This window comes from Oncorhynchus clarkii, chromosome 32, assembly GCF_045791955.1.
Source record: "Oncorhynchus clarkii lewisi isolate Uvic-CL-2024 chromosome 32, UVic_Ocla_1.0, whole genome shotgun sequence".
NCBI lineage: Eukaryota > Metazoa > Chordata > Actinopteri > Salmoniformes > Salmonidae > Oncorhynchus > Oncorhynchus clarkii.
This window is the reverse complement of record NC_092178.1, coordinates 21,473,316-21,485,567: the sequence shown is the minus strand read 5'-3', so window position 1 is coordinate 21,485,567 and position 12,252 is coordinate 21,473,316. Positions and strand designations below refer to the sequence as shown.

The 12,252-nt window shown below is 43.8% G+C and overlaps 1 protein-coding gene across 2 annotated transcripts in view; it reads left to right on the top strand.

The window, feature by feature from the left end:
• Positions 1 to 1,439: 1,439 nt before the first annotated feature.
• LOC139392184 (adenylate cyclase type 2-like) overlaps positions 1,440 to 12,252 on the top strand; it is an 82,426-nt gene continuing 71,613 nt past the window's right edge. Inside the window, exon 1 of one of the 2 annotated variants that reach the window (XM_071139967.1) lies at positions 1,440 to 2,175. In XM_071139967.1, the coding sequence (XP_070996068.1) occupies positions 1,903 to 2,175 (273 nt within the window). In that variant the 5' untranslated portion in view covers positions 1,440 to 1,902. The remainder of the gene's footprint in view (positions 2,176 to 12,252) is intronic. The other variant, XM_071139966.1, reaches the window with a different exon arrangement.

The window sequence follows — 12,252 nt, the reverse complement described above, 5'->3', positions numbered from 1 at the left end:
CGTACTTGTTAAATCTAGCTTCAAATCATGGTTAATAAAGGAATTTTGCTCAAATGGAAAGTCATTCATAGAGCACACTGCACAACATTTAAAACATCAAGTGTATCTTTGAAAATGTCATGAAATGCATAATTCAGTTAGTTCACATTTTGTTGGTGGTAATACGCACGTTGCAGTGTGGCTTTGATATAAAGTGGGACCATAATAACCAACGGTATTTAATTGACGGAGCTGCCAGTGCAATGAAATCATTACGTCATGAAAAATGAATGACTAGTCTTGCTTGAGAAAAATAATAAAGAAGCAGATCTAGGGATCAATTGGTGTGACAGCTTTCACACCTCACATGTAGTGGAGAAACGAGAGGAAAAGGAGAGAGGAAAAGGAGAGAGGAAATGAGAAAGAGAAACAATAAAATGGAGAGTGGGTAAAAGAAGCGGAGAGGGAGATAGAGACGGAGAGAGAGAGAGACGGCGAGAGAGAGAGAGAGAGGGAAAGAGAAAGATACAAACCGGGAGAGAGGGATGGAGGTAGGGAGGTTGAGAGACAGAGAGTGAAAGCTAAAGACCGGGGGAGAGAGAGAGTGAGGGAAGGAGGGAGAGAGAGAGAGAAAGATGCAGACTGGGAAAGAGAGAGGGAGGGAGTGTGGACAGGACATTGTGTTAGATGAGTCACGACTTCCTGGGGATCCCTCTCTCTTTCATTCTACTCTCATTCTCTTCTTCTTTACTCTCTCTTTATCAATTTACATGTTTTTTCTCTTTTTCTCATCCCTCATCCTCTCTCTCAAGACTTTCCCTCCCTGATCCGCACATCTCTCCCTTTCTCCTCCTTTTCCTTCCTCTACATCTATCTCTGTCTCGCTCTCTTCAATCCATTCTCCAGCTGTTATACAGCTTCTCATCCTCTCTGTTCAGTCTTCTTTTTCCAATCTCCCTTACTCCCTCGCTCCCTCACTCCTCTCACATTAGCGCAGCTGTTACCCCCTCCCTTCCCCTTCTCTTTCTTTTGTCTCCCCCTCTCTATACCTCCCCTATATCTTTCTATCCCTGCCTCCCTGTTTATCTATCTGGTGCTACGTTCTCCCTGTCAGTCTCACTCTCTCTTTCACCCCTTTTTCTCTCTTACCTCCCCTTTTCTGACTCCCTCTCTCCATTCGCTCCCCCTCTCTCTCTCTCTCTCTCTCTCTCTCTCTCTCTCTCTCTCTCTCTCTCTCTCTCTCGCCTCGATCCACTTTGACACTTTCCTTCCCTCTCTTCCTCTCCCTTACTTACACTCTTCCGCCGTCACACACAGGCACACACACGCACACACTCTCTCTCTTCCTCTCTCTCTCTCTCTCTCTCTCTCTCTCGCTCTCTCTCTCTCTCTCTCTCTCTCTCTCTCAGACAGACACACACACACACAGTTTTTCTGCCTCACACTAACACCCACTCGATCTGTCTCTCTCTCCTTTCTGACGAGGGAACATGTTGCCTAGGAGCAGCAGCAGCAGCAGCAGTGTGCTACACGTGGAGACAACCTCCTCTCTCTGTGTCTGACTGTAATAAACCAGGGACAGGAGGAAGAAAGAAGGACCTGTTTCTTTTTTCTGTGTCTGACCAGACTCATTGAGGAAGAGGAGGAGGAGAAGAAAGATAGGAAAAGGATCAGTACGCAGAGGGATTCAGGATTTGATTGTGACTGTGAGTCTGACCAAACTCACAGAGGTGGACTAGCAAGAGGAAGAAGAGGAGGAGGAAGAGGAGGAGGAGAAGAGCCAGGATTTGTTTGTTTATCTGACAAAACTCCCCAAAGAGGAAGAATAGGAGGAAGAGGAGAGGCTACTGTTTGTTGTCCATTTGGGACAAGTGGGGTAGTGGGTTTGGACCGGGACTTGGCACACCCCCCAAAGTCGCTACCATGTGGCAGGAGGCCTTACGGACTCGTGGGCGCTACCTTCTGGAACGTGGGGGAGAGGGGGGAGACGGGGGAGAAGCCCTGGGGGATGTGTTTGTAGGTTTCGGGGAGACCCCGACACAGGGACAGGTGTGTGTTGGGGGACAGAAGACCCAGGACTGGCTGTATGAGTCCTACTACCGTATGAGCCAACAACACCCTCTCATTGTGTTCCTACTGCTCATAGTGATGGGAGCATGCCTCGCTCTACTGGCCGTGTTCTTTGCTTCCGGACTGGTGAGTGTGTGTGTGTGTGTGTGTGTGGTGTTATACAATACAGAGCTCTATTGACTGATTGGAGTGGTGCAGAATGTGACAAGAGGGCTTCTTTCAAGTGCTGTTTCTGCTGTGTGAGTGTTGTTGATTTGATGACACACACACACGCACGCACACACTTGAAGATCGCTGCCTATAACTGAAGTGTTTTTTCACTACTGTTTGGGGCGGCAGGTAGCCTAGTGGTTAGAGTGTTGGGCCAGTAACCGAAAGGTTGCTGGATTGAATCCCCGAGCTGACAAGGTAAAAATCTGTCGTTCTGCCCCTGAACAAGGCAGTTAACCCACTGTTCCCCTGAACAAGGCAGTTAACCCACTGTTCCCCTGAACAAGGCAGTTAACCCACTGTTCCCCTGAACAAGGCAGTTAACCCACTGTTCCCCAGTAGGCTGTCGTTGTAAATAACAATTTGTTCTTAACTGACTTGCCTCGTTAAATAAATGTATGCCACAGAGATAGATGAAAAGGGAGAGCGAGTGTAGATAAATAAAGAGAGTGTTGAAAAGAGAGAGCGGAGAGATAGAGACCTGGTCAGACTGTGATTTTCGTTCAGTCCATTGATGTGTTTTTCCTCCGCAGAATATTATAACACCTCTCGCCTCCCACAGTGTAAACACACACACACACCTCGCCTCCGCAGCAGAAAAGTTACAGTATTGCAGCATCAGCAACCGAGCCCGACCAGCCCAAAGCTGTTTCCAGTGTAATAACAGAATACCAATGTATAACTCATGATATCCCTGGATGTATGTGAGCAATAACATATAGTGGGATTCAATGCAGGATTCAACCCTAGGTCTCTCTGGTACTAGAGGGTTGTCAACATGGTTGACTCCCATGGGAGATTTATCAAGGACCGATACAGTATATAGCATGTATAGTAGGCCAATGTGGAGCATGCATGTTCTGTCCTCCAACAATTCTTCTTTACTGCCCCTGAGGAGAATAAACAGCCTAGAGACCACCTTTTGAGTGTCTCCGTCTTGTCTCCGTGTTGGATGCATTTGTACGGTCTTCGGACAGTAAGGACAAGTACTGGGACAGTGTTGGATAGACAGTAAGGACAAGTACTGGGACAGTGTTGGATACATTTGTACGGTCTTCGGACAGTAAGGACAAGTACTGGGACAGTGTTGGATAGACAGTAAGGACAAGTACTGGGACAGGGTTGGATAGACAGTAAGGACAAGAACTGGGACAGTGTTGGATAGACAGTAAGGACAAGTACTGGGACAGTGTTGGATACATTTGTACGGTCTTCGGACAGTAAGGACAAGTACTGGGACAGTGTTGGATAGACAGTAAGGACAAGTACTGGGACAGGGTTGGATAGACAGTAAGGACAAGTATTGGGACAGTGTTGGATAGACAGTGAGGACAAGTACTGGGACAGTGTTGGATAGACAGTAAGGACAAATACTGGGACCGTGTTGGATAGACAGTAAGGACAAGTACTGGGACAGTGTTGGATAGACAGTAAGGACAGGTACTGGGACAGGGTTGGATAGACAGTAAGGACAAGTACTGGGACAGTGTTGGTTAGACAGTAAGGACAAGTACTGGGACTGTGTTGGATAGACAGTAAGGACAAGTACTGGGACAGTGTTGGATAGACAGTAAGGACAAGTACTGGGACCGTGTTGGATAGACAGTAAGGACAAGTACTGGGACAGTGTTGGATAGACAGTAAGGACAAGTACTGGGACAGTGTTGGATAGACAGTAAGGACAAGTACTGGGACCGTGTTGGATAGACAGTAAGGACAAGTACTGGGACAGTGTTGGATAGACAGTAAGGACAAGTACTGGGACAGTGTTGGATAGACAGTAAGGACAAGTACTGGGACAGTGTTGGATACATTTGTACTTTCTTCGGACAGTAAGGACAAGTACTGGGACAGTGTTGGATAGACAGTAAGGACAAGTACTGGGACAGTGTTGGATAGACAGTAAGGACAAGTACTGGGACCGTGTTGGATAGACAGTAAGGACAAGTACTGGGACAGGGTTGGATAGACAGTAAGGACAAGTACTGGGACAGTGTTGGATAGACAGTAAGGACAAGTACTGGGACAGGGTTGGATAGACAGTAAGGACAAGTACTGGGACAGGGTTGGATAGACAGTAAGGACAAGTACTGGGACAGTGTCGGATAAACAGTAAGGACAAGTACTGGGACAGTGTTGGATAGACAGTAAGGACAAGTACTGGGACAGTGTTGGATAGACAGTAAGGACAAGTACCGGGACAGGGTTGGATAGACAGTAAGGACAAGTACTGGGACAGTGTTGGATAGACAGTAAGGACAAGTACTGGGACCGTGTTGGATAGACAGTAAGGACAAGTACTGGGACAGTGTTGGATAGACAGTAAGGACAAGTACTGGGACAGTGTTGGATAGACAGTAAGGACAAGTACCGGGACAGGGTTGGATAGACAGTAAGGACAAGTACGGGGACAGGGTTGGATAGACAGTAAGGACAAGTACTGGGACAGTGTTGGATAGACAGTAAGGACAAGTACTGGGACAGTGTTGGATAGACAGTAAGGACAAGTACTGGGACCGTGTTGGATAGACAGTAAGGACAAGTACTGGGACAGTGTTGGATAGACAGTAAGGACAAGTACTGGGACCGTGTTGGATAGACAGTAAGGACAAGTACTGGGACAGTGTTGGATAGACAGTAAGGACAAGTACTGGGACAGTGTTGGATAGACAGTAAGGACAAGTACTGGGACAGGGTTGGATAGACAGTAAGGACAAGTACTGGGACAGTGTTGGATAGACAGTAAGGACAAGTACCGGGACAGTGTTGGATAGACAGTAAGGACAAGTACGGGGACAGGGTTGGATAGACAGTAAGGACAAGTACTGGGACAGTGTTGGATAGACAGTAAGGACAAGTACTGGGACAGTGTTGGATAGACAGTAAGGACAAGTACTGGGACCGTGTTGGATAGACAGTAAGGACAAGTACTGGGACAGTGTTGGATAGACAGTAAGGACAAGTACTGGGACCGTGTTGGATAGACAGTAAGGACAAGTACTGGGACAGTGTTGGATAGACAGTAAGGACAAGTACTGGGACAGTGTTGGATAGACAGTAAGGACAAGTACTGGGACAGGGTTGGATAGACAGTAAGGACAAGTACTGGGACCGTGTTGGATAGACAGTAAGGACAAGTACTGGGACAGTGTTGGATAGACAGTAAGGACAAGTACTGGGACAGGGTTGGATAGACAGTAAGGACAAGTACTGGGACAGTGTTGGATAGACAGTAAGGACAAGTACTGGGACAGTGTTGGATAGACAGTAAGGACAAGTACTGGGACAGTGTTGGATAGACAGTAAGGACAAGTACTGGGACCGTGTTGGATAGACAGTAAGGACAAGTACTGGGACCACCCGAGACCAGGGGATGAAAAAAAAACACATTTATCAGCTTCCATTAAATAATCGCATAAGGCCAAGTATATACACTATGTTCTTGAAACATGAATACCTGAACAGTCATTATATATATTATAGACATGTTTGCTCAGTGACCAACGTATTGAATCTAGGCCTTTAGTGTGTGACAGGTTTGTGAAAGGACAGCAACGGTAATACCAGCGCACTGAGAAAGTGCACTTTTTGTTAAGTGCTGTAGTGGAGGCTACATGCAGGTATACGCGTATACCCATTTTGTCGTCAGTGGGCATTGCATATACTCACTTCTTCATCTCCCCTGATGCGTGTCAAAGTAGTTTAGTGGAGGTATATGATTTATGTAGTACAGTGGTGAAATCATGCACAAAGTAGCCTACACAATCCTCGTGAAAAATATTGCGGGCCACATACATAGCCTAGTTGAACCGGAATACCATCTGCAGGCATCAAGAGCATGCAGCTCTCAACTACTTTTTTGATGGAGCCGCTCACAAAGTAGCTGCAGCCAGTAAGTAGGAAAGATGTTTCAATTTATGATACCTACCAGTAAATACTAACCAAGACAACAATGGATATGCAAACTAGGTATTGAAAAAGTTTGGTTAGAAGTCTTGGTTAGTAGGCTATATTTGTGCTGCTTGAATCAGGGGCATAGGCATGAGTGGGCCTGGGTGGACACAAGCCCACCAACTGGGGAGCCAGACCCTGCCAGGGCCACCCAATAAGATTGGGCAAAAACTTAAAAAATATACATTATTATTACAAAAAACACAGTTCCACTCACCAGATGACAATAATGAAACAACCCTTTCCTGTGGTCTATGAACAAAAGCACCCTCTTTGGTCTCATGGGTGGAATGTTTTGAAGTTTTATTTCAGTCTTCTCTGATGTATATAAAGTGTAATATTGTGATTCAAACAAAACAATGGAATACATTTCAACTCTATATCTGACATGGTACAAATGTCTTATTTTTGAAGCCCGTAACCATGCGTGTGAGGTGTATACTTTTGTTTCAAAGTAGATTTATTTAAGACTACCAAGAATCACTCTGTGTGACCCTGATTTAGCCCACTGCAGTAGAAGGTTTTAACTTGTTGTTGAAAGTTATTCTTGAAAGGGCAGAAGCTAAAATATTAGCAGCAACATCCTCTTCAATAACACCAGCTGCAGCAGCTGCAATCTAGCCTACAACAATAGATAGCTAGCTAGACCTTGGGAAAACTACTGCTCGCTATTGCGCAGTGTCCTGTTGGCCTTTGAGAAGACAGAAGTTTTGCCTTAATTCAGATGAATTATGGTTGAATGGCAGATGCCTTCGATCTAGCTTCTGATGGCCTAGCCAATGGCTGATTTAGCTACAGTAGCTAGATGTATATCCCCAGAGACGATCCCCAGGGACATTATTACAAATGAATAATATAATTTGAATTATTATTGTTGTTATTATTATTTTATAATAATAATCTGAACGCGTGGAAGGCCCTCATTGTTCCCCACTGGGTTTGGGTTAGTAAAAATTTGTAGAATGTCTCTATTTGCACTCAGCATGCATTTTGTTCACCATTCTGAATGTCATTGGTTCTTCTGAAATATGAACAGAAATACTGGACATTTTGATCTCTTGTTATGGTGGTGATTTTACAAAATTACAGTCATTGTCTTGGACTCACATTTCCTGGTCTCAGTCTTGACTCGGTCTTGGACCTCTTGTCCCCTTCTGGTCTCGGTCACCATGTCTTGGTCTTGACTTGGACTCGATTTGCTACTTGAATCGGTCTCGCTTTAGGTGGTCTCGAACACACCACTGGGAATAAAGTTGTAATATAGGCCTGATAATCATATAAACCTAGCAGAGGATTGTATCTAAAGTGGCTTACAGTATAATGAGTATAATACAGTATAATACATCTTTGTGTATGATTCCAGTGGAACTGAAACCCAAAACCTTGGCATTGATTGCTCCATTGCGCTTACTAAATGAGAAAGACAGAACGGAATATATTGTACTGAATTGAACTCTGCTCTACACTCTCTAAAAGAAGAACTCCAGCCAAACTCATATTATCAGGCTGCCAGAATGCTATTATATCATCAAAGCTAGCTGCTAGTTTCTAGGTGTATCTTTATGCCATTTCGTCTGTCTTCTCTCTCTCACTGATCCATTTCAGGAACACTCCAGCAACATTGACAGATCCCCAGTGGGTTGTTCTTAGAACGTATGAACCACAGTTGTTCTTTGAAGATCTTCCTTTCACCTTGTCAAAACCATTCCTGGAATAATATTCTTAACTAGATCCCGAATGATTGATTATGATGTCACTTTATCAATTACGTCATATTTCGTTCCAATTTAAACTGGGGAGGGTAAAAGTGCATTACAGCACAAAACAACGCTGGAGTACACCTCTGTCTCTCAATATAAGCCACCATTTTAGTAGATCTAAAATATTTTATATAAAGTAAAAGTGCACTAGCCATGCCTGACAAGTATGTGTGGTTTATGTACGTTTCTCATCCATTGTGGGCTGTGCTTGTCATGCAGCAGAAGGGCTCATTTGCCCATGTATTGTTTGCAAGCTAGCTAGAAACTTTGTATAGTTGCCTAAACATTGTGGTAAGTTAGTTATGTACTTTCTTCTCCAACCAACATACCTAAGCTAGCTAGCATATTTATCCCCTTATTAATGTTGTTTTAAAACCGTTTAATCACCATTGCTGCTGGCTGTGCAATGCGACAGACATGGCATTGATTGATGGATCATGTCAAATTGGCTAGCTGGCTAACAACAAATCATGCACATTTGGCCAGCTAGCTAATAAGCTAACCTTCAGTGGCTAAAACTAGTTAGCTAGTTATCTCTAAATATTGTTTGATTTGCTTGCCAGCTGACAGTAGTCAGACAGACAATATTACAAGGGCAGGCTTAGACTCAAAATATATCCTACTTGTCATCGATGATCTCTTGATGAAGCAAGCTAAATGACACAAGTTGTTTGCTTAGCTAGCTAGCTAGGCCTACACATCAAAAAGATAGGCTGCAACCCTCTGAAATTACATGAATACTGATCATGAAAAGCATACAGTTACATGCTGTAACTCAGATTATATAGCTAAATGTGCTCAATAGCTTTGCATGCAATAATCAGACATTTGTAGTTCTGGCTGTGCTTTTCAAGAGGTGATCATATTACAAATCATATTACAACTAAATAATTGTAGCATTTCTTAAGCAATCCCTTGAAAACCACAATCAGTTGTCAATAGTTTTAGTGGAGCTGGGTGTCTCCCATCCCCCCCAGCAGGCAAGTCAAAAATTATGCACCTTACTGTGTAATTTATTGAATACAACCTTTGTATTGTTGTCATTACTGTATAATGTTCCTGTCATAGAAATTTTATATTTATATGGTTCATATATTGTTCTAGTATGAATTGTTCTAGGCACATCACCCATCAGCTAAGAAGAATCGTAGATCAAATGCAGTCAGTCTCTTCAGGGCCGGCCCTAGCCTTTTGGGGGCCCTAAGCGAGAATTGCGGGCCCCCCACCTTGAGGAATAACATGTTAGTGGCCACCCTCTTTACAGTGGAGGGAAAAATGTAAGTTTTCAAGTTTTCATTTCCTGCAATTCTCTACATTTTGCAATGGGGCGGAGAAAACTGCTGAAAACTGCTGAAGCACAACCACATTTCAAAATTGCACCTGGTGTATTCTAATATTCTTACTCTATATAGTAAGTTGAGACCTTGACTGAATCCGTTTTTTGGGGGGGCCACGGCCCCTAAGGGACCGCTTATGTTGCTTATTCTGGAACCGTCCCTGAGTCCCTCTCTCTGCTCTCGCTCTCCCTCGCCTCTCTCTTTTAATCTCTCTGCTTCTCTCTTCTTTCTCTCTCTCTCTCTGTTCCTCTCTGTCTCTGTCACATAGCTTACATACTAACACACAAATAACAGAGAGAGAGAGCACTCCAGTAAGAGTCGTGTTTAAAGCGCTCTTCAAGTGCACGCGCGTATGTGAGTGTTTGTGTGTGTTTTGGAGAGGATTCTGTTGTATGTGTGGTCAGCACAACCAAAACACCATTAGTACTGCTGAAATATCAGGCACAAAAACATGCTCTTTTATCTTATTCAAGTGATCTGGGATTTTTCTATAACCAGACCCTCCCTCCCTGTGTGTGTGTGTGTGTGTGTGCGTGTCTGCATGCTCACATGTTCACACGTGTGTGTGTCTACGTTTGTGCGTGCATATGTGTGTGTTGTGAAGTTTTTACCCTGAAACCCTGCCTCTGCTGTATCTCAGGAAGTCTCTAATTTCCTACCGAAGCTTATCTTGTATTTTCAGAGCAAATATCCCTGAGGATTGTTCTTTCATGTAGTCCTGAGATTGCATTGATTTAAAACGGTGTGCTGGTGTGTGTGCATATGTGAGTGTGTGTGTAACCAGGCGATAACATACAGTAAGCTAGTTGAGCACAATTTTTTAAAGTCACAATTAATAACATGACATATTGGGAATAAATAACTAAGTTCTGGGAAAATATATTATATATACATAAGTATGTGGACACCCCTTCAAATTAGTGGATTTGGCTATTTCAGCCACACCCGTTGCTGATAGGTGTATAAAATCGAGCACACAGCCATGCAATCTCCATAGACACATTTTGACAGTAGAATGGCCTAACTGAAGAGCTCAGTGACTTTCAAAGTGGCACCGTCATAGGATGCCAACTTTACGACAAGTTAGTTTGTCGTATTTCTGCCCTTCTAGAGCTGCCCCAGTCAACTGTAGGTGCTGTTATTTTGAAGTGGAAATATCTAGGAGCAACAACAGTTCAGCCGCAAAGTAGTAGACCACACAAGCTCACAGAACGGGGCCGTTGAGTGCTGAAGCGCATAGAGCATAAAAATATTCTGTCCTCGCTTCCAAACTGCCTCTGGAAGCAACGTCAGCACAATAATTGTTCGTCGGGAGCTTGATGAAATGGGTTTCCATGGCCAAGCAGCAGCACACAACCCTAAGATCACCATGCGCAATGCCAAGGTTTGGTTGGAGTGATGTAAAGCTTACTGCCATTGGACTCCGGAGAGGTGGAAACAGATTCTCTGGAGTGATGAATCACACTTCACCATCTAGCAGTCCGACTGATGAATCTGGGTTCGGCGGATGCCAGGAAAATGATACCTGCCCCAATGCATAGTGCCAACTGTAAAGTTTGGTGGAGGAGGAATAATAGTCTGGGGCTGTTCTTTATTGTTCTGGCTAGGCCCCTTAGTTCCAGTGAAGGGAAATCTTAACGCTACAGCATACAATGACATTCTGGACGATTCTATTCTTCCAACATTGTGGCAACAGTTTGGGGAAGGCCCTTTCCTGTTTCAGAATGACAATGCCCCCATGCACAAAGCGAGGTCCATACAGAAATGGTTTGTCGAGACCAGTGTGAAAGAACTTGACTGGCCTTCACAAAGCCCTGACCTCAACGCCATCGAACAGCTTTGGGATGAATTGGAATGCAGACTGAGAGCCATGTCTAATAGCCCAACATCAGTGCCCAACCTCACTAATGCTCTTGTGACAGAATGGAAGTCCCCGCAGCAATGTTCCAACATTCAGTGGAAAGCCTTCCCAGAAGAGTGGAGGTTATAGCAGAAAAGGGGGGACCAACCCATGATTTTGGAATGAGATGTTCAACAAGCAGGTGTCCACATACTTTTGGTCATGTGGCGTATGACATCATATGACAAAATATGACATCACCAGACTGTGGGTGTACAGTATGCAGTTCAGGGGGTAACGCATTGTGACAGAATACCAGTCACCCAATGTAGGTATCTATTATTATTTAGTCCACTTTACTCTGTTTAAACATCCTGGCATTCATCTCTGTTTGCTTGTGAAATGTCCAGTTATTGGAACAGATAGTTAGAATGTTGAACTATGCCTTCTTTTATATTGGAACAGATTTGACTGTTGAACTACTTATTAATGTTGAACTACAGCCTACTGTAATGGCGAAATCCTTGTCTGGACAATTTGTTGTTGTTATTGTTGTTCTTGTTGATGTTGTTGCAACCTCTGTCTATTTCAAGAGCTCCCTCGAGGAGACATTGATCTGTGATAGTCTTCACACACTTGTCTTGACACTTCACACGCACACACACACACACACACACACACACACACACACACACACACACACACACACACACACACACACACACACACACACACAAACACACACAGACAGACAGTGATACTTAACACTCTGACACCTTCACACTTCACACTGTCATGTTGTAACACTTCTAGAATAGAAAGCTCTAGGCTCGACAATGGTGGCTGTCCATTAAACATGACAGAGAGAGAGAGGCGAGAAATGTCTAATAATCTACATCCCATTTTAGATAAATATTCAAGACTTTCAGAAAACATGGAAAGTGCATACAGTGCATTCGGAAAGTATTCAGACCCCTTGACTTTTTCCACATTTTGTTACGTTACAGCCTTATTCTAAAATGGATTAAATAAATGAAAAATACTCACCAATCTACACACAATATACCATAATGACAAAGCAAAAACAGGTTAATAGAATTTTAGA